At 31.4% G+C, this 18,936-nt stretch overlaps 4 protein-coding genes across 4 annotated transcripts; 2 read left to right on the plus strand and 2 right to left on the minus strand.

Annotated features, from left to right (window-relative positions):
• Window positions 1-6,444: 6,444 nt before the first annotated feature.
• LOC119613726 lies at window positions 6,445-6,981 on the minus strand. Its single transcript, XM_037969770.1, has 3 exons — window positions 6,919-6,981; window positions 6,604-6,861; window positions 6,445-6,534 (listed from the first exon to the last, which is right to left on the minus strand). The coding sequence occupies exons 1-3, from the start codon at window positions 6,938-6,940 to the stop codon at window positions 6,464-6,466; spliced, it is 351 nt and encodes a 116-aa protein (XP_037825698.1). The 5' UTR covers window positions 6,941-6,981; the 3' UTR covers window positions 6,445-6,463.
• Window positions 6,982-7,570: 589 nt separating this feature from the next.
• LOC119613724 lies at window positions 7,571-8,430 on the plus strand. The gene is made up of 3 exons (XM_037969765.1): window positions 7,571-7,670; window positions 7,733-8,218; window positions 8,293-8,430. The coding sequence occupies exons 1-3, from the start codon at window positions 7,649-7,651 to the stop codon at window positions 8,361-8,363; spliced, it is 579 nt and encodes a 192-aa protein (XP_037825693.1). The 5' UTR covers window positions 7,571-7,648; the 3' UTR covers window positions 8,364-8,430.
• Window positions 8,418-11,129, plus strand: LOC119613722. The gene is made up of 3 exons (XM_037969763.1): window positions 8,418-8,439; window positions 10,661-10,994; window positions 11,068-11,129. The coding sequence occupies exons 1-2, from the start codon at window positions 8,418-8,420 to the stop codon at window positions 10,972-10,974; spliced, it is 336 nt and encodes a 111-aa protein (XP_037825691.1). The 3' UTR covers window positions 10,975-10,994; window positions 11,068-11,129.
• A 6,358-nt stretch (window positions 11,130-17,487) lies between these two features.
• Window positions 17,488-18,317, minus strand: LOC119613723. The gene is made up of 2 exons (XM_037969764.1): window positions 18,239-18,317; window positions 17,488-18,176 (listed from the first exon to the last, which is right to left on the minus strand). Exon 2 carries the CDS (start codon window positions 17,979-17,981, stop codon window positions 17,631-17,633), a length of 351 nt encoding a protein of 116 aa, XP_037825692.1. The 5' UTR covers window positions 17,982-18,176; window positions 18,239-18,317; the 3' UTR covers window positions 17,488-17,630.
• Window positions 18,318-18,936: the final 619 nt, after the last annotated feature.

Here is an 18,936-nt window from a genome sequence, read left to right on the forward strand (position 1 = left end):
GGAGGTTTTTATTGTAGCAAATTTTTTCTGTTGCCAGCGAAGTTTAAGGTAAAGTTTTACAGTTAGAGGTTTAATAAAGGTATCAGTTGAAATTGATAGTGATCTCGGGACTAATGTCTTGCCTAATGGCAGGACTATGGTCTATAGTCTGGTCTATACACTAGACTATAGACTAGACTATTGACCATAGTCCTGCCATTAGGCAAGACATTAGTCCCTAGTTTATAGTCTATAGACTAGTCTAGTTTATAGTGTAGTCTATAGTTTGGTCTATAGTCTAGTCTACAGTCTAGTCTATAGTCTAGTCTAGTCTATAGTCTAATCTATAGTCTAGTCTATAGTCTAATCTATAGTCTAGTCTATAGTCTAGTCTATAGTCTAGTCTATAGTCTAGTCTATAGTCTAGTCTTTAGTCTAGTCTATAGTCTAGTCTATAGTCTAGTCTATAGTCTAGTCTATAGTCTAGTCTATAGTCTAGCCTATAGTCTAGTCTATAGTCTAGTCTATAGTCTAGTCTATAGTCTAGTCTATAGTCTAGTCTAGTGTATAGTCTAGTGTTTAGTCTAGTCTATAGTCTAGTCTATAGTCTAGTCTATAGTCTAGTCTATAGTCTAGTCTATAGTCTAGTCTATAGTCTAGTCTATAGTCTAGTCTATAGTCTAGTCTATAGTCTAGTCTATAGTCTAGTCTATAGTCTAGTCTATAGTCTAGTCTATAGTCTAGTCTATAGTCTAGTCTATAGTCTAGTCTATAGTCTAGTCTATAGTCTAGTCTATAGTCTAGTCTATAGTCTAGTCTATAGTCTAGTCTATAGTCTAGTCTATAGTCTAGTCTATAGTCTAGTCTATAGTCTAGTCTATAGTCTAGTCTATAGTCTAGTCTATAGTCTAGTCTATAGTCTAGTCTATAGTCTAGTCTATAGTCTAGTCTATAGTCTAGTCTATAGTCTAGTCTATAGTCTAGTCTATAGTCTAGTCTATAGTCTAGTCTATAGTCTAGTCTATACACTAGTCTAAAGTCTGGTCTATACACTAGTCTAAAGTCTGGACTATTGCTTAGACTATAGCTTAGTCTATAGTCTAGACAATAGACTGGGCCACAGTTCAGTATATATTCTAGACTATAGTCTTATTACAGTCTATAGTCACGACTATAGCCTCTTCTGTAGTCTGGAATTCTGTCTAGTCTTTAGTCTGGCCTATAGGCTAAACAGAGATTTAAACTAAACTCCCACTGGTCACCTAAGCCCCTCTACTTCTGAGAGTATCTTCGCCAGCAACAATTTGTGCATAACAACGCCTTTTTGCTGGACCCTGCAGGTGGGGAGGGCTTTCACATCATATCAAAGAACTACACTTGTGTCGTTAAACAACTAAAAATCACTACCAAAAGATTAGACCAGTTTCTTAAACAATCACAGGGGATACCAAAAGAACAAAAACTATAAGAATGAAGAAAACGGAAAAAAACAACAAAACCTTGTGAAGGTAAAAGCCAAAGAAAAAGAAACTCATTGTTAACTTTTTCCACAGCTAGAATCTCAAGAAAAATGTTAAATCTCTTCTTTTACCTGAGAGTCCATGCAAGCTACGAAACAACATTGATTGGCAGTTAAAGCTCCGATTACATTTAAAACAACATTTTACGCAATTAAGTTGCCAACAAGTTTAAAATTATGCAATTATGGTCTTTGAGAAATTGCTGCTAAATTACACACAACCAAACAGAATCAAATCAGACGACTACCTTTTGCATGTAATTCCAACAACGGCAAACACTATGGAACTTTTAGAAGATTGAATGGTTTTGTTACTTTTCATACATGAAAATAACAATTCATTTTATTTAAATTAAAGCGAAAGTTTAGCAGGAGCTTTTAGATGGAAAGGAAGTGTTTGTTATTGGCTGTTTTGCTAACAGCTAGTAACTACACTTTGCACTATGGAAACTTAAGAAATGCTTAATATTTTTTATGTAGTTGAAGTTACTCAACGTTTATTGAGGCCCTGGTTTAGTTGTTTATGATATTTATTAGAATTTAATATTAAACAATTAAGTTTTTATCTTTTTTTGTTGTTTCTTTATCGAAATCAAGAATTAAAAATACAATTTAAATGATGATATGCTTTGCTTGGTATGTTGTCAGTAGAATTCTTTTTTTGTGCCAGTACGTGGTTGTCCATTGATTACATTATTCATACATGACTTTAGTTTGGAAAATTTTTTTTTTGCCAGCTTCTCTGGCAAAACTGCTAATTAACATGTTAAATGTGTTATTAGCGCAGCTATAGATGAACGTTTATGCTATAGCTTAGCTTCCATTATTTTTTTGAGTCTTACTGAATGAATTTTGAATCAAGTGATTGAAGGTACATGAAACATTTTAAAATTAAATGAGTTCATTAAAAATGTTAATTAGAAGTCATTTGATAGATTTTTTTTTGATTAGATTGACACTAAATAGAAGGGAAAATTGAAAGCCACAGGAAGAAAAGTATAATAACTATTGAACAAACTACAAACTACATCTAGTCTGTAACTCTAGATTATAGTATAGCTTAGCTTATGCTCTGGATATAGTATAGTCCATAGTATGGATTATAGTCTATACTATAGTCTCGACTGTGGTCTAGTCTATAGTCTAGTCTATAGTCTAGTCTATAGTCTAGTCTATAGTCTAGTCTATAGTCTAGTCTATAGTCTAGTCTATAGTCTAGTCTATAGTCTAGTATATAGTCTAGTATATAGTCTAGTCTATGTCTAGTCTATAGTCTAGTATATAGTCCTAGTCTATAGTCTAGTCTATAGTCTAGTCTATAGTCTAGTCTATAGTCTAGTCTATAGTCTAGTCTATAGTCTAGTCTATAGTCTAGTCTATAGTCTAGTCTATAGTCTAGTCTATAGTTCATAGTCTAGTCTAAGTCTAGTCTATAGTCTAGTCTATAGTCTAGTCTATAGTCTAGTCTATAGTCTAGGTCTATAGTCTAGTCTATAGTCTAGTCTATAGTCTAGTCTATAGTCTAGTCTATAGTCTAGTCTATAGTCTAGTCCTATTAGTCTAGTCTATAGTCTAGTCTCTAGTAGTCTAGTCTAGTCTAGTCTAATAAGTCTAGTCTATAGTCTAGTCTATAGTCTAGTCTATAGTCTAGTCATAGTCTAGTCTATAGTCTAGTCTATAGTCTAGTCTATAGTCTAGTCTATAGTCTAGTCTATAGTCTAGTCTATAGTCCTAGTCTATAGTCTAGTCTATAGTCTAGTCTATAGTCTAGTCTATAGTCTAGTCCTAGTCTATAGTCTAGTCTATAGTCTAGTCTATAGTCTAGTCTATAGTCTAGTCTATAGTCTCGTCTATAGTCTAGTCTATAGTCTAGTCTATAGTCTAATCTATAGTCTAGTCTATAGTCTCGTCTATAGTCTAGTCTATAGTCTCGTCTATAGTCTCGTCTATAGTCTAGTCTATAGTCTTGTCTATATTCTAGTCTATAGTCTTGTCTATAGTCTCGTCTATAGTATAGTCTATATTCTAGTCTGTAGTCTAGTCTATAGTCTAGTCTGTAGTCTAGTCTATAGTCTAGTCTATAGTCTAGTCTATAGTCTAGTCTATAGTCTAGTCTATAGTCTAGTGTATAGTCTAGTCTATAGCCTAGTCTATAGTCTAGTCTATAGTCTAGTCTATAGTCTAGTCTATAGTCTAGTCTATAGTCTAGTCTATAGTCTAGTCTATAGTCTAGTCTATAGTCTAGTCTATAGTCTAGTCTATAGTCTAGTCTATAGTCTAGTCTATAGTCTAGTCTATAGTCTAGTCTATTGTCTAGTCTATAGTCTAGTCTACAGTTTAGTCTATAGTCTAGTCTATAGTCTAGTTTATAGTCTAGTCTACAGTTTAGTCTATAGTCTAGTCTATAGCCTAGTTTATAGTCTAGTATATAGACTAGTCTATTGTCTAGTCTATAATCTAGTCTATAGTCTAGTCTACCGTCTAGGTTATAGTCTAGTCTATTGTCTAGTCTATAGTCTAGTCTATAGTCTGTAATCTAGTATAAAGGCTTTAGTAGGATAGATTTTAAATAATAATCTAGGCTAGAATCTAACTAACTAACTATAGTCCAAACTTTAAATGTACATTTTCTTTAAAAAAGTAGTGATATCATGTAATGATATATAAATATTTATTAAAAAAAATGTGTATTTAATTTAATTAATTAAATAATAAATTATTTTAAAATTAATTAAAATTGTAATTCATTTTTGACTTACCTCCTTAACTCCCTTTAAATGTTGCCAATTATTTCGTATAATTTCCTCAGTATGGTAATCATTGCCTCATGTAAACAAACCGCTGCTCTTCATAAAAAACTTAAACCAAACAACAACAACAAACACTCATTTATTTTACTCTGCTCTTAAAATTCATTTTTCTTATTTCTTTCTCTTGCCTTTTTAAAAACAATAACAAAACACTTGCTTTCTATGTCCAATGCATTTTGCAGTCGTTGGTGACAAACACAACAACAAACACACACAAGAATAAAGACAAGAATATGCAAAACTTAAAACACAAACAACAAACACTACACTAAATAAAGCAATATGGAGGAAATTTTTTTCTTTGACTAAAACACTTTCTTTTACACTTAATTTTTTACTTTTATTTAAAGTTTTATGATTATCTTTTATAATAATTTTATTACTTGCACTTTTAGCTACATTTTGATATACATTTTATTATATTTAAACACTTGTAACTATTATTAATTAATTTTTAATCAGGACAAACACGAGTTTTAATGCGTAAGTTTAAGAAATCCACGAGAAACTGAAATAATTGAAAAGAAATTGAAAGCCTATTAAGTGGGAGTAGGGTAGCCACATTGCTGTGTTTGTTTTTAACATTGGGAAAATGAAGGGGTTAAGGAAATTTCCTGTATTTAGTGATTTTTTAAGCTAATTGATAAATTTTCTTGTAAAATGATTTGGTAAAAGGGGAAATAGGTTTAATTTGTTAATTTTAAACTATAGTTTAGTATATTGTCTGGACTATTATCTACAGTATGGACTTTAGTGTAGTCCTAGGTCTAGACTATAGAGTCTTGTATATAGTCTGGACTATTATCAATGCTATTATTTGGATAATAGTGTCATCTATAGTCTAGACTATAGATTTTATATATAGTCAAGTCTAAACATAATATCGGCTACAGTCTTGACAATAGTTTAGTCTATAGTCTGGACTATTGTCTAGTCCATAGACTGGACTAGTATGAACAATAGTTTAATCTAGTCTAAACTTAGTTCGGACTATAGTTTAGTCTGTAGTCTAGACTATAATAGTCTGGTTTATAGTCTCGACTATAGTCTGTTGTCTAATCTAGTCTATAGTATGGACTATAGTCCATTCTATAGTCTGGACTATAGTCTAGTTTATAGTCTGGAGTATAGTGTAGTCAATGGACTGGACCATAGTATATTCTATAGTCTGGACTATAGCTTAGTCTATAGTCTCGACCATTGTCTAGTCTTAGCCTGGACTATAGTCTACTCTTCAGTGAAAACTATAGCCTATAGTCTGGACTATAATTTAGCCTATAGTATTAACCATAGTTTAGTCAATTGTCTAGACTATAGTTTAGTCTATGGTCTTGCCTATAGTCGTAGCTATAGTCTAGTCCATAGTCTGGACCATTGTCTATTCTATAGTCTGGCGCATAGTTTAGCCTATAGCCTAGACTATAGTCTATAGTCTGGACTACAGTCTTGTCTATAGTCAGGACTATAGTCTAGTCTGGGCTATAGTCTAGTCCATAGTCTTTACCATTGTCTATTCTATAGTCTGGACTATAGTTTTGTCTATAGTCTGGACTACAGTCTTGTCTATAGTCTGGACTACAGTCTTGTCTATAGTCTGGAGTATAGCCTAGTCTTTTCCATAATCTAGGCTATATTCTGGACTATAGTCTAGTCTATAGTCTGGGCAATAGTCTATATTAAGCCTGTACTATAGTCTAATCTATGGACTGGTCTATATACTACTATACAGTCTGAACTATAGTTTAGGCTATAGTCATACCTGTAGTCTGTAAAGAAGACTTAAAGTAGTATTAACTACTTAAAGTCTTGTTTAGAGACTGATTTACAGACTATAGCATTTAGTCTGGCCTATAGTCTAGTCCATAGTCTGGACTATAGCTTAAAGCATAGTCTGAACTATAATATGTTCTGTTAATAGTTCGGACTATTGTCTAGTCTATATTCCGAACTATAGTCTAGTCTATAGTCTGAACTTTAGTCGGGTTTAATCTATAGTTTATATTAAATAAACTGAACTATAACGACTCAGTCAAGACTACTACTATATACATATTTTACATAGGCCGAAAGGTCCTAGTAGTCTAATCTTAATTTCAAAATGAAAAAATCTGAATATTTTGTGAAGTTTTACTCCGTTTATTTAAAATTTAGAAATTTACATATCTCCGCGGAAACATTTTGGGAAACTGATATTTTGACAGTTGGTCTCATCCACAATATGGAAAACTTAAAAGATTTTTTTAAAAATATCCATTAGTTTCAAAAATATTCTGAAATTTTTTCTGCTTAACTTACTTTTCTGTGTATTCAAACAATTATAGATGGTCAATTCACATTGACTTTCAAATTCCCGATAACAACGACCATTATAACCACACACGGTTACATCGAGAGGATTACAAATAAAATTACATTTCAATGAGCCTTCGGCTTGCACGTAACGACGATTATCGAAAGAGCGTACTAAACGTTGTTGGTTGGCTACTTGAGAGGCTTGAGAGAGGTCTTCTTTAATATCCTGACCTAAAGATCCTTGCAGCAGGAGGAACACAGCTTAAAGAGATGAAATGTTAACAGAAACTTTAAAATTTCTAAGGAAAGGAGTCTTACCAAATATAACTAAAAATTTCATGTTGTTGTTGAGTTTACAGTGGGAATACTACTTGTATATAGCCAAACTGATAATGGCTTTTATATACCTTAAGTTTGATCATTTTGAAGGCCCCTTCATTCTTTTATTTGAAGAAGGATTATGCAATTTTATGTTAAATTATGTAAAGTAAACAGCATAAGTTTGTTTAATGCAAATTTTATGAATTTATTAAATATATTGAATAATGCTGAAGTTAGGAGTGACTAAATTTAGAACCAGACAAAGTGCTTCAAAAATTGTAAAGAAAAACGATTAAAAATAATTATCTGAATTTAATTAAACCAATTAATATGCAAGCATTTACATCGTTAAGGTTTGAAATTATTTTAAACCGGTTTGTTTGAACTCAATATTTAAACGTCTTGAAAAGCAAACATTTTGTTACGAAATTTTTTACAACATTTTTGTCTGGTTCTAAATTTAGTAACTCGTAAATTCACCACATTCCAAACATGTGTTCCGAATTAAAGAATTGTTATTAAAATTTAAAATTAATTTATTCTTTATAAAAATATTAATAAACTGGTTGCTGGGGAAATTTCTATATAAAATTGCATAATCCAAATTAAACTTAAAGGAATTTATGGGTCACTATATTCAGAAAAAGACTTTTTTGCTTCAGTATATAAAAGTCAATGACAGTTGGTAAACCACAATTAGTAAAACCACTGTGAACTCTTCAACAACATGAAATATTTAGGAGTTTTTGGTAAGAGTCCACTTTTTTTAAAGGAACCTACAAAAAATCTACTAATATTCTTTATCTTCAAGTTGTTCTCTTCATCCTGCAAACAATTGCTAGTCAGGAAGTCGATAAAAAGCATCATACTCCCGGTCACATTGAAGATCAACAGGAAACTCAAGATCACTTTGAAAACAACCAACAACCTCTGGTTTCACAACAAATTCCTCAACAACCTACAGCAGAAACTCCCCACTCAAACGTTCAAGTACAACCTTCCCAAGAGCCCTCCCAAGTATCAGTACAAATTCCCCCTAAAGTACAACAAGTAGTTACTCAAGTCTCTCAACATATACCCGTAGTCTTGGCACAACATCTAGCCAATCAAAATCGTGTTGTACGCTCTCTTCAGAATCGTCGTAACTTGCCAAACATGGATTTGAAAGGACTTCGCAAATGTGATTTCATATGCAATGCTGTCGATGTTACAGTCTGCGGTTATAATGGACGCTGTTATAGGGAATTTGAAAGTCAATGTGAATTGAGTACTTATAACTGTTTGAATACACAGAAAGGTAAGGGATGGTGGAAAAAAAAATTCTTTATAAAATTTATAAACTAATGGAACCTTAAAATTTCTATTCCAAAGCTTTCTATGTTGTGGATGGTTCAAACTGTCAGGACATCAGTTATCCTACATGTTATCCAGGAGATATATAAAATAGCCGGGAATAGGAAATAATATAAACTGAGTCAAATTTAATAAAGTCGAAAATGTCAATAATAACTTTACTTTGTAATTTATTCAGATAAATCTTTAGACTAGAACATGGTCCAGACTAGACTATACACCAGATTATACACTAGACTATATCCTAGACTATTGACTGGACTCTAGACTACACCGACGACTGGACTGTAGATTACACTATATACTAGACTTCAGACTATGGACTAGACTATAAACTAGACTATAGACTAGACTATAGACTAGACTATAGACTAGACTATAGACTAGACTATAGACTAGACTATAGACTAGACTATAGACTAGACTATAGACTAGACTATAGACTAGACTATAGACTAGACTATAGACTAGACTATAGACTAGGCTATAGACTAGACTATAGACTAGACTATAGACTAGACTATAGACTAGACTATACACTAGACTATACACTAGACTATAGACTAGACTATAGACTAGACTATACACTAGACTATACACTAGACTATAGACTAGACTATAGACTAGACTATAGACTAGACTATAGACTAGACTATACTAACTATAGACTAGACTATAGACTAGACTATAGACTAGACTATAGCTAGACTATAGACTAGACTATAGACTAGACTATAGACTAGACTATAGACTATAGACTAGACTATAGACTAGACTATAGACTAGACTATAGACTAGACTATAGACTAGACTATAGACTAGACTATAGACTAGACTATAGACTAGACTATAGACTAGACTATAGACTAGACTATAGACTAGACTATAGACTAGACTAGAGACTATAGACTAGACTATAGACTAGACTATAGACTAGACTATAGACTAGACTATAGACTAGACTATAGACTAGACTATAGACTAGACTAGACTAGACTATAGACTAGACTATAGACTAGACTATAGACTAGACTATAGACTAGACTATAGACTAGACTATAGACTAGACTATAGACTAGACTATAGACTAGACTATAGACTAGACTATAGACTAGACTATAGACTAGACTATAGACTAGACTATAGACTAGACTATAGACTAGACTATAGACTAGACTATAGACTAGACTATAGACTAGACTATAGACTAGACTATAGACTAGACTATAGACTAGACATAGACTAGACTATAGACTAGACTATAGACTAGACTATAGACTAGACTATAGACTAGACTATAGACTAGACTATAGACTAGACTATAGACTAGACTATAGACTAGACTATAACTAGACTAGAGACTAGACTATAGACTAGACTATAGACTAGACTATAGACTAGAATATAGACTAGACTATAGACTAGACTATACTAGACTATAGACTAGACTATAGACTAGACATAGACTAGACTATAGACGAGACTATAGACTAGACTTAGACTAGACTATAGACTAGACTATAGACTAGACTATAGACTAGACTATAGACTAGACTTACTGACTTAGACTAGACTATAGACTAGACTATAGACTAGACTATAGACTAGACTATAGACTAGACTATAGACTAGACTTAGAATAGACTAACTATGAGACTAGACTATAGACTAGACTATAGACTAGACTATAGACAGACTATAGACTAGACAAGACCGACTATAGACTAGACTATAGACTAGGACTATAGACTAGACTATAGACTAGACTATAGACTAGACTATAGACTAGACTATAGACTATACCTGATAGACTAGACTATAGACTAGACTATAGACTAGACGATAGACTAGACCTATAGACTAGACTATAGACTACTATAGACTAGACTATAGACTAGACTATAGACTACTATAGACTAGACTATAGACTAGACTATAGACTAGACTATAGACTAGACTATAGACTAGACTATAGACTAGACTATAGACTAGACTATAGACTAGACTATAGACTAGACTATAGACTAGACTATAGACTAGACTATAGACTAGACTATAGACTAGACTATAGACTAGACTATAGACTAGACTATAGACTAGACTATAAACTAGACTATAGACTAGACTATAGACTAGACTATAGACTAGACTATAGACTAGACTATAGACTAGACTATAGACTAGACTATAGACTAGACTATAGACTAGACTATAGACTAGACTATAGACTAGACTATAGACTAGACTATAGACTAGACTATAGACTAGACTATAGACTAGACTATAGACTAGACTATAGACTAGACTATAGACTAGACTATAGACTAGACTATAGACTAGACTATAGACTAGACTTAGACTAGACTATAGACTAGACTATAGACAGCAGAAACTCCCCACTCCAACGTTCAAGTACAACCTTCCCAAGAGCCCTCCCAAGTATCAGTACAAATTCCCCCTAAAGTACAACAAGTAGTTACTCAAGTCTCTCAACATATACCCGTAGTCTTGGCACAACATCTAGCCAATCAAAATCGTGTTGTACGCTCTCTTCAGAATCGTCGTAACTTGCCAAACATGGATTTGAAAGGACTTCGCAAATGTGATTTCATATGCAATGCTGTCGATGTTACAGTCTGCGGTTATAATGGACGCTGTTATAGGGAATTTGAAAGTCAATGTGAATTGGAGTACTTATAACTGTTTGAATACACAGAAAGGTAAGGGATGGTGGAAAAAAAATTCTTTATAAAATTTATAAACTAATGGAACCTTAAAATTTCTATTCCAAAGCTTTCTATGTTGTGGATGGTTCAAACTGTCAGGACATCAGTTATCCTACATGTTATCCAGGAGATATAATAAAATAGCCGGGAATAGGAAATAATATAAACGAGTCAAATTTAATAAAGTCGAAAATGTCAATAATAACTTTACTTTGTAATTTATTCAGTAAATCTTTAGACTAGAACATGGTCCAGACTAGACTATACACCAGATTATACCCTAGACTATATCCTAGACTATTGACTGGACTCTAGACTACACCGACGACTGGACTGTAGATTACACTAGATACTAGACTTCAGACTATGGACTAGACTTAACTGACTATAGACTAGACTATAGACTAGGACTAGCTAGACTAGAACTATAGACTAGAACTATAGGACTGACTATAGACTAGACTATAGACTAGACATAGACTAGACTATAGACTAGACTATGACTAGACTATAGACTATGCTATAGACTAGACTAATAGACTATAGAACTATAGACTAGACTATAGACTAGACTATAGACGAAGACTATAGACTAGACTATAGACTAGATATACACTAACTATACACTAGACTATAGACTAACTATAGACTAGACTATACACTAGACTATACACTAGACTATAGACTAGACTATAGACTAGACTATAGACTAGACTATAGACTAGACTATAGACTAGACTATAGACTAGACTATACACTAGACTATAGACTAGACTATACTAGACTATAGACTAGACTATAGACTAGACTATAGACTAGACTATAGACTAGACTATAGACTAGACTATAGACTAGACTATAGACTAGACTATAGACTAGACTATAGACTAGACTATAGACTAGACTATAGACTAGACTATAGACTAGACTATAGACTAGACTATAGACTAGACTATAGACTAGACTATAGACTAGACTATAGACTAGACTATAGACTAGACTATAGACTAGACTATAGACTAGACTATAGACTAGACTATAGACTAGACTATAGACTAGACTATAGACTAGACTATAGACTAGACTATAGACTAGACTATAGACTAGACTATAGACTAGACTATAGACTAGACTATAGACTAGACTATAGACTAGACTATAGACTAGACTATAGACTAGACTATAGACTAGACTATAGACTAGACTATAGACTAGACTATAGACTAGACTATAGACTAGACTATAGACTAGACTATAGACTAGACTATAGACTAGACTATAGACTAGACTATAGACTAGACTATAGACTAGACTATAGACTAGACTATAGACTATACTATAGACTAGACTATAGACTAGACTATAGACTAGACTATAGACTAGACTATAGACTAGACTATAGACTAGACTATAGACTAGACTATAGACTAGACTATAGACTAGACTATAGACTAGACTATAGACTTGACTATAGACTAGACTATAGACTAGACTATAGACTAGACTATAGACTAGACTATAGACTAGACTATAGACTAGACTATAGACTAGACTATAGACTAGACTATAGACTAGACTATAGACTAGACTATAGACTAGACTATAGACTAGACTATAGACTAGACTATAGACTGACTATAGACTAGACTATAGACTAGACTATAGACTAGACTGTAGACTAGACTATAGACTAGACTATAGACTAGACTATAGACTAGACTATAGACTAGACTATAGACTAGACTATAGACTAGACTATAGACTAGACTATAGACTAGACTATAGACTAGACTATAGACTAGACTATCTAGACTATAGACTAGACTATAGACTAGACTATAGACTAGACTATAGACTAGACTATAGACTGGACTATAGACTAGACTATAGACTGGACTATAGACTAGACTATAGACTAGACTATAGACTAGACTATAGACTAGACTATAGACTAGACTATAGACTAGACTATAGACTAGACTATAGACTAGACTATAGACTAGACTATAGACTAGACTATAGACTAGACTATAGACTAGACTATAGACTAGACTATAGACTAGACTATAGACTAGACTATAGACTAGACTATAGACTAGACTATAGACTAGACTATAGACTAGACTATAGACTAGACTATAGACTAGACTATAGACTAGACTATAGACTAGACTATAGACTAGACTATAGACTAGACTATAGACTAGACTATAGACTAGACTATAGACTAGACTATAGACTAGACTATAGACTAGACTATAGACTAGACTATAGACTAGACTATAGACTAGACTATAGACTAGACTATAGACTAGACTATAGACTAGACTATAGACTAGACTATAGACTAGACTATAGACTAGCCTATAGACTAGACTATAGACTAGACTATAGACTAGACTAGACTATAGACTAGACTAGACTATAGACTAGACTAGACATAGACTAGACTATAGACTAGACTATAGACTAGACTAGACTAGACTAGACTAGACTATAGACTAGACTATAGACTAGACTATAGACTAGACTATAGACTAGACTATAGACTAGACTATAGACTAGACTATAGACTAGACTATAGACTAGACTATAGACTAGACTATAGACTAGACTATAGACTAGACTATAGACTAGACTATAGACTAGACTATAGACTAGACTATAGACTAGGAATTATAGACTAGACTTATAGGGACTAGACTTAGACTAGACTATAGACTAGACTGTAGACTGGACTATAGACTAGACTATAGACTAGACTATAGACTAGACTATAGAGCTAGACTATAGACTAGACTATAGACTAGACTATAGACTAGACTATAGACTAGAACTATGACTAGACTATAGACTAGACTATAGACTAGACTATAGACTAGACATATAGACTAGACTATAGACTAGACTATAGACTAGACTATAGACTAGACTATGGACTAACTATAGACTAGACTATAGACTAGACTATAGACTGGACTATAGACTAGACTATAGACTAGACTATAGACTAGACTATAGACTAGACTATAGATTAGACTATAGACTAGACTATAGACTAGACTATAGACTAGACGATAGGCTAGACTATAGACTAAGAGACTAGACTAGACTAGACTAGACTAGACTAGACTGTAGACTGAGACTAGACCTGGAGACTAGACTATAGACTATACTATAGACTAGACTATAGACTAGACTATAGACTAGACTATAGACTAGACTATAGACTAGACTATAGACTAGACTATAGCTAGACTATAGACTAGACTATAGACTAGACTATAGACTAGACTATAGACTAGACCTTAGACTAGATTATAGACTATACTATAGACTAGACCAGGCTAGACTAAAGCTAAAAAGATTGTCCCAGACTAAAGTTCAGACTATGGAAAAGACCTATATGTAAGTATATAGTAGTATTCCAAACTAAAATCTATAAAATATTCGGCAGTAGCATTTCAAGTTCATAAAAATACCTTTTAATTTTCTGCTTTCCCTGTTGTCCTCCCCAAACCACCTGTGCAATAAACCTTAATTTTGTATGGATGTAAGTAGCAGCAACAACAACAGCATGTGTCGTTGTCATAATTATATGCCATAAAACTTTATGACTTATGTGAGCTGCAGTTGAAAATTGATAAACTAAAACCTGTATTAAAAATGTTTTTTTATAGTTTGGAAAAAAGTCTTGATAGTAGTGTACCATGGAGAGAACTTTTGTATGAGTTGACCAAAAGCAAAATATTCATTTTTTTATTATTAATGTTTAATAAAAGTGTTGTAAGCATAAAATTTCATGTAGTTTTACATATACATAAGCATAACATAAACAATTGTTCTAATGCTATTAAAAGCAGACTAAAAATGTGATAAAAAAACTACACAGGCAGCTGTAGTTAATTGAAAATTATAGAGGGTGAATTTTTAATTGAAAAGTGATGAAAGTTGAAATAAACTTGCAATTTATAGTAGTCAGAGGTATGTACTAAATATAAAATTTTAATTAATATAGGAAATTAAGAAATACTCAATTCAGCTAAGTTTTTTATTTATTCAGCAGGATAAAATTTACAATAATTGAAAAGTTGTTTAAAATTTTTCAAGAAAATTCAATTCAGCTAAGGAATTTTGCTATTCAGCTGAGTAAATTTGAATTTTTAAACATAAATTTTGCATTTTTCTTATAGAATGTTCAATTCAGCTGATAAGTTTTGTTATTCAGCTAACTAAATTTGTATATTGTTTAATATATTTTTGATTTAGTTAAGAAAAAACTAAATTCAGCTAAGGTTTTCTTTATTCAGCTAATAAAATGTGTTAATAATTATTAAAATTAGCCATATTCTACTAGAAAATTTAATTTAGTTTAGGAATTTTGCCATTCAGCTAAATTATTTTGCTATTCAGCTGAGTCAATTTGTAAATTTATCAATAAATTATTGTTTTTGTTAAGATAAACTTAATTCAGCAAAGTTTTGTTGTCATTCAGCAAAGAAAATTGTGCAAGAAATAAGCATTTTATCAATATTTTGTTAGAAAATGCAATTCAGCTAAGGAATTTTGCCATTCAGCTAAGTAATTTTGCTATTCAGCTAAGTAATTTTGCTATTCAGCTAAGTAATTTTGCTATTCAGCTAAGTAAATTTGTATATTTTTCAATAAATTAGTGATTTAGTTAAGAAAAACTTAATTCAGCTAAGTTTTTTGTTATTCAGCTTAGGAATTTTGCTATTTAGCTAAGTAAAATTGTATATTTTTAATAAAAAAGTAATTTAGTTAGGAAAAACTTAATTCAGCTATGTTTTTTCTTTATTCAGCCAAGAACATTTTGTAAAAAATTCAAATTCTTATAATATTGTCCCCAAAAATTATATTCAGCTAAGAAATTATGCTATTCGAGATTATCTGGAAGATTGGTAAAACTTTCTACAGTTTCGGAACGCTTTTTGCGTTGAGTTTCCGTAGCCATTAAGGGGGTCTAACTCGGTGGTCATTTCCATGTCCATAGGGTTCATGGACATGGCTTTGTTGATAGTTTTCTTCTACTATCGAGCCAAACATTGTTGGAATGATGGGTGGAATAGGTATAACTATTAAATCATGTAAGCCAAAGTCTGGAGACTGGAGTCCATCCTTGATTACTGCAATATCTTGTTTATCTTCTTCTTGAGGCACTACGTCAGCCTGACAAACAAGGCCTACTAATAGGAAATTAAGATAAACTTAGTGGAGAGTTTAGAAATGTACACTTCCTTTAACTTACCTGCACTTAATAATAATACCAACTTCATTCTGCTGTTTTAGCTAAGATATTTCAGAACTTACTGAGGTTTTTTCTACAAAAACTTAAAAGTTTTTATACTTTTTTTCTTATAAAAATTAAATTTTCTTCAGCAGCTGTTTTTTAATAAACTTCCAAAAACAGCTTTATTGAATGACGTCATTCATCAGTTGGTTTTCTTAGCCAGTTATTAAAATCTGTTTTGCTTTATCAAATTTAATGATTTAGTTAGGAAAAACTCAATTCAGCTAAGTTTTTCTATTATTCAGCTGAGGAACTTTGCTATTCAGCTAAGTAAAATGGTATATTTTCAACAAATTATTGATTTAGATAACAAAACTCAATTCAGCTAACTTATTTTGTTATTCAGCAAAGAAATTTGTTCAAAATATTAAAATAATTTTACTATTTCCCCCAAAAACTATATTCAGCTAAGAAATTCTGCCATTCAGCTAAGTAATTTTGCCATTCAGCTATGTAAATTTTTAAATTTTTCAATAAATTACTGATTTAGTTAAGAAAAACTTAATTCAGCTAAGTTTTTTTGCTATTCAGCTGAGGAATTTTGCTATTCAGCTAAGTAAATTTGTATATTTTTCAATAAATTAGTGATTTAGTTACGAAAAATTTAATTCAGCAAGACTTTTTTGTAATTCAGCTAAGAAAATTTTATAAAAAATTAAATTTTTTTTAACATTTCCCTCAAAAATTATATTAAGCTAAGAAATTTTGCTATTCAGCTAAGTAAATTTGTATATTTTTCAATAAATTAGTGATTTAGTTAAGAAAAACTTAATTCAGCAAGATTTTTCGTAATTCAGCTAAGAAAATTTTATAAAAAATTAAAGTTTTGTTAACATTTCCCCAAAAAAATTATATTAAGCTAAGAAATTTTGCTATTCAGCTAAGTAGATTTGTTTATTTTTCAATAAATTAGTGATTTAATTAAGAAAAACTTAATTCAGCTAAGTTTTTTTGCTATTCAGCTAAGTAAATTTGTATATTTTTCAATAAATTAGTGATTTAGTTAAGAAAAACTTAATTCAGCTATGTTTTTTCTTTATTCAGCTAAGAAAATTTTGTAAAATAAAAAAAATTTTTTAATATTCTGCTCAAAAATTATATTCAGCTAAGAAATTATGCTATTCAGCTAAAAAATTTATTAATTCATTTTAGCTGAGTTTAAGAAAAACTTCGTTATTTAGCTATTCAGCTAAGAATTTTATTCATTTCAGCTGAAATAATTCTTTATTTTCGACTTAATCACAAGTTAATTCTATTAATTTGCTTTTATTATGGAAAAAACAAATCGTTTTAAAAAAAACCCCTCTCTTTCCCCCTTTCTATTGCATCTCACTCTCGTCACACTTGTCCAGCCAATACATTTGACATTTGTCTTTATGTTCGGTGGGTTTGAACAATGCACCACCTTTATGTTTACAATTATAAGTATCCAAAGTACACTGATTCGGAAACTCATGCAAACACACACCATTTGAGGCACATATCGGATCTAATTCTAATTTTGTGCACAACAAGTCGCATGGTTCAGTGGTGGTCACGTCAAGATCATCTGGAAGATTAGTAAACCATTCTACAGTTTCAGATGTAAAGGGAATAGAACGCTTTTTGCGTTGAGTTTCCGTAGCCGGGTCCAACTCGGTGGTCATTTCCATGTTCTTAGGTTTCATCATACTTCTGGCTGTGATGATAATTTTATCAACATCTTCTTTCTTGTACTCTGAAACGGTGGGTAGGGGGTGGAACAGGTACAAGTACTATATGATGTCCGCCAACCTCTGGAAGCATTCGAAACATTCCATCATTGAATATTACAATATCTGGATCATCATCTTTAGGCGCTTCGTCAGCCTGACAAACAAGGATAACTGATAAAAAATTAAGATAAACTTAGTAGAGAGTTTAGAAATTTCCACTTCCTTTAACTTACCTGCACTTAATAATAACATCAACTTCATGCTGTTGCTTTAGCTAAGAAATTCCAAAACTTACTGTGATTTTTTCCACAAAAACTTTAAAGTTTTTATACTTTTTTCTTTAAAAATAATTTAATTTTCTTCAGCAGCTGTTTTTTGAATAAATTACAAACCATAAATTATGATAAATTCGTTTGCCTTCCATAAACAGCTTTATTGTATGACGTCATTCATCTGTTGATTTTCTTACCCAGTTATTTAAATTTCAAATTATTTCTTTATATCTGTTTTTTCCTTTATCAAATTTCTTTATTAAATTTATTACAATTCTTACTTATAAATAATTTGTTTAAATTATTTAAGTTATTTTTATATTTCTTTGCCTTTTTGTTAATAAGTGTGTGTGTGTGTGTTTTGTTTTTAATATTAAAGTCTTTATTATTTAAAAAAAAATATTAAATGCACCTTAAAATATGCTTTTGTTTCTTTGAAAGAAAATTTTATTTTTAAACAAATTACTAAAGGCTGATTTTAAGGCTTTAATAATAATATTTTAACACATATTATTATAATATTAAGTAATTTAAATTATTTTTAATGTCCTACATACATACGTTTTGAAAAGTTTATATGATTGTCCTTTAGTTAACGCAAATTTTTGTTTAGGAATAAAAAAAAAATATTTTAATGAAAAACTAAAGAATTTCTACTA

Source organism: Lucilia sericata, unplaced genomic scaffold (genome assembly GCF_015586225.1).
Source record: "Lucilia sericata isolate MDLA Ls3-8-SP2 unplaced genomic scaffold, ASM1558622v1 Contig002263F_arrow, whole genome shotgun sequence".
Taxonomy (NCBI): Eukaryota; Metazoa; Arthropoda; class Insecta; order Diptera; family Calliphoridae; genus Lucilia; species Lucilia sericata.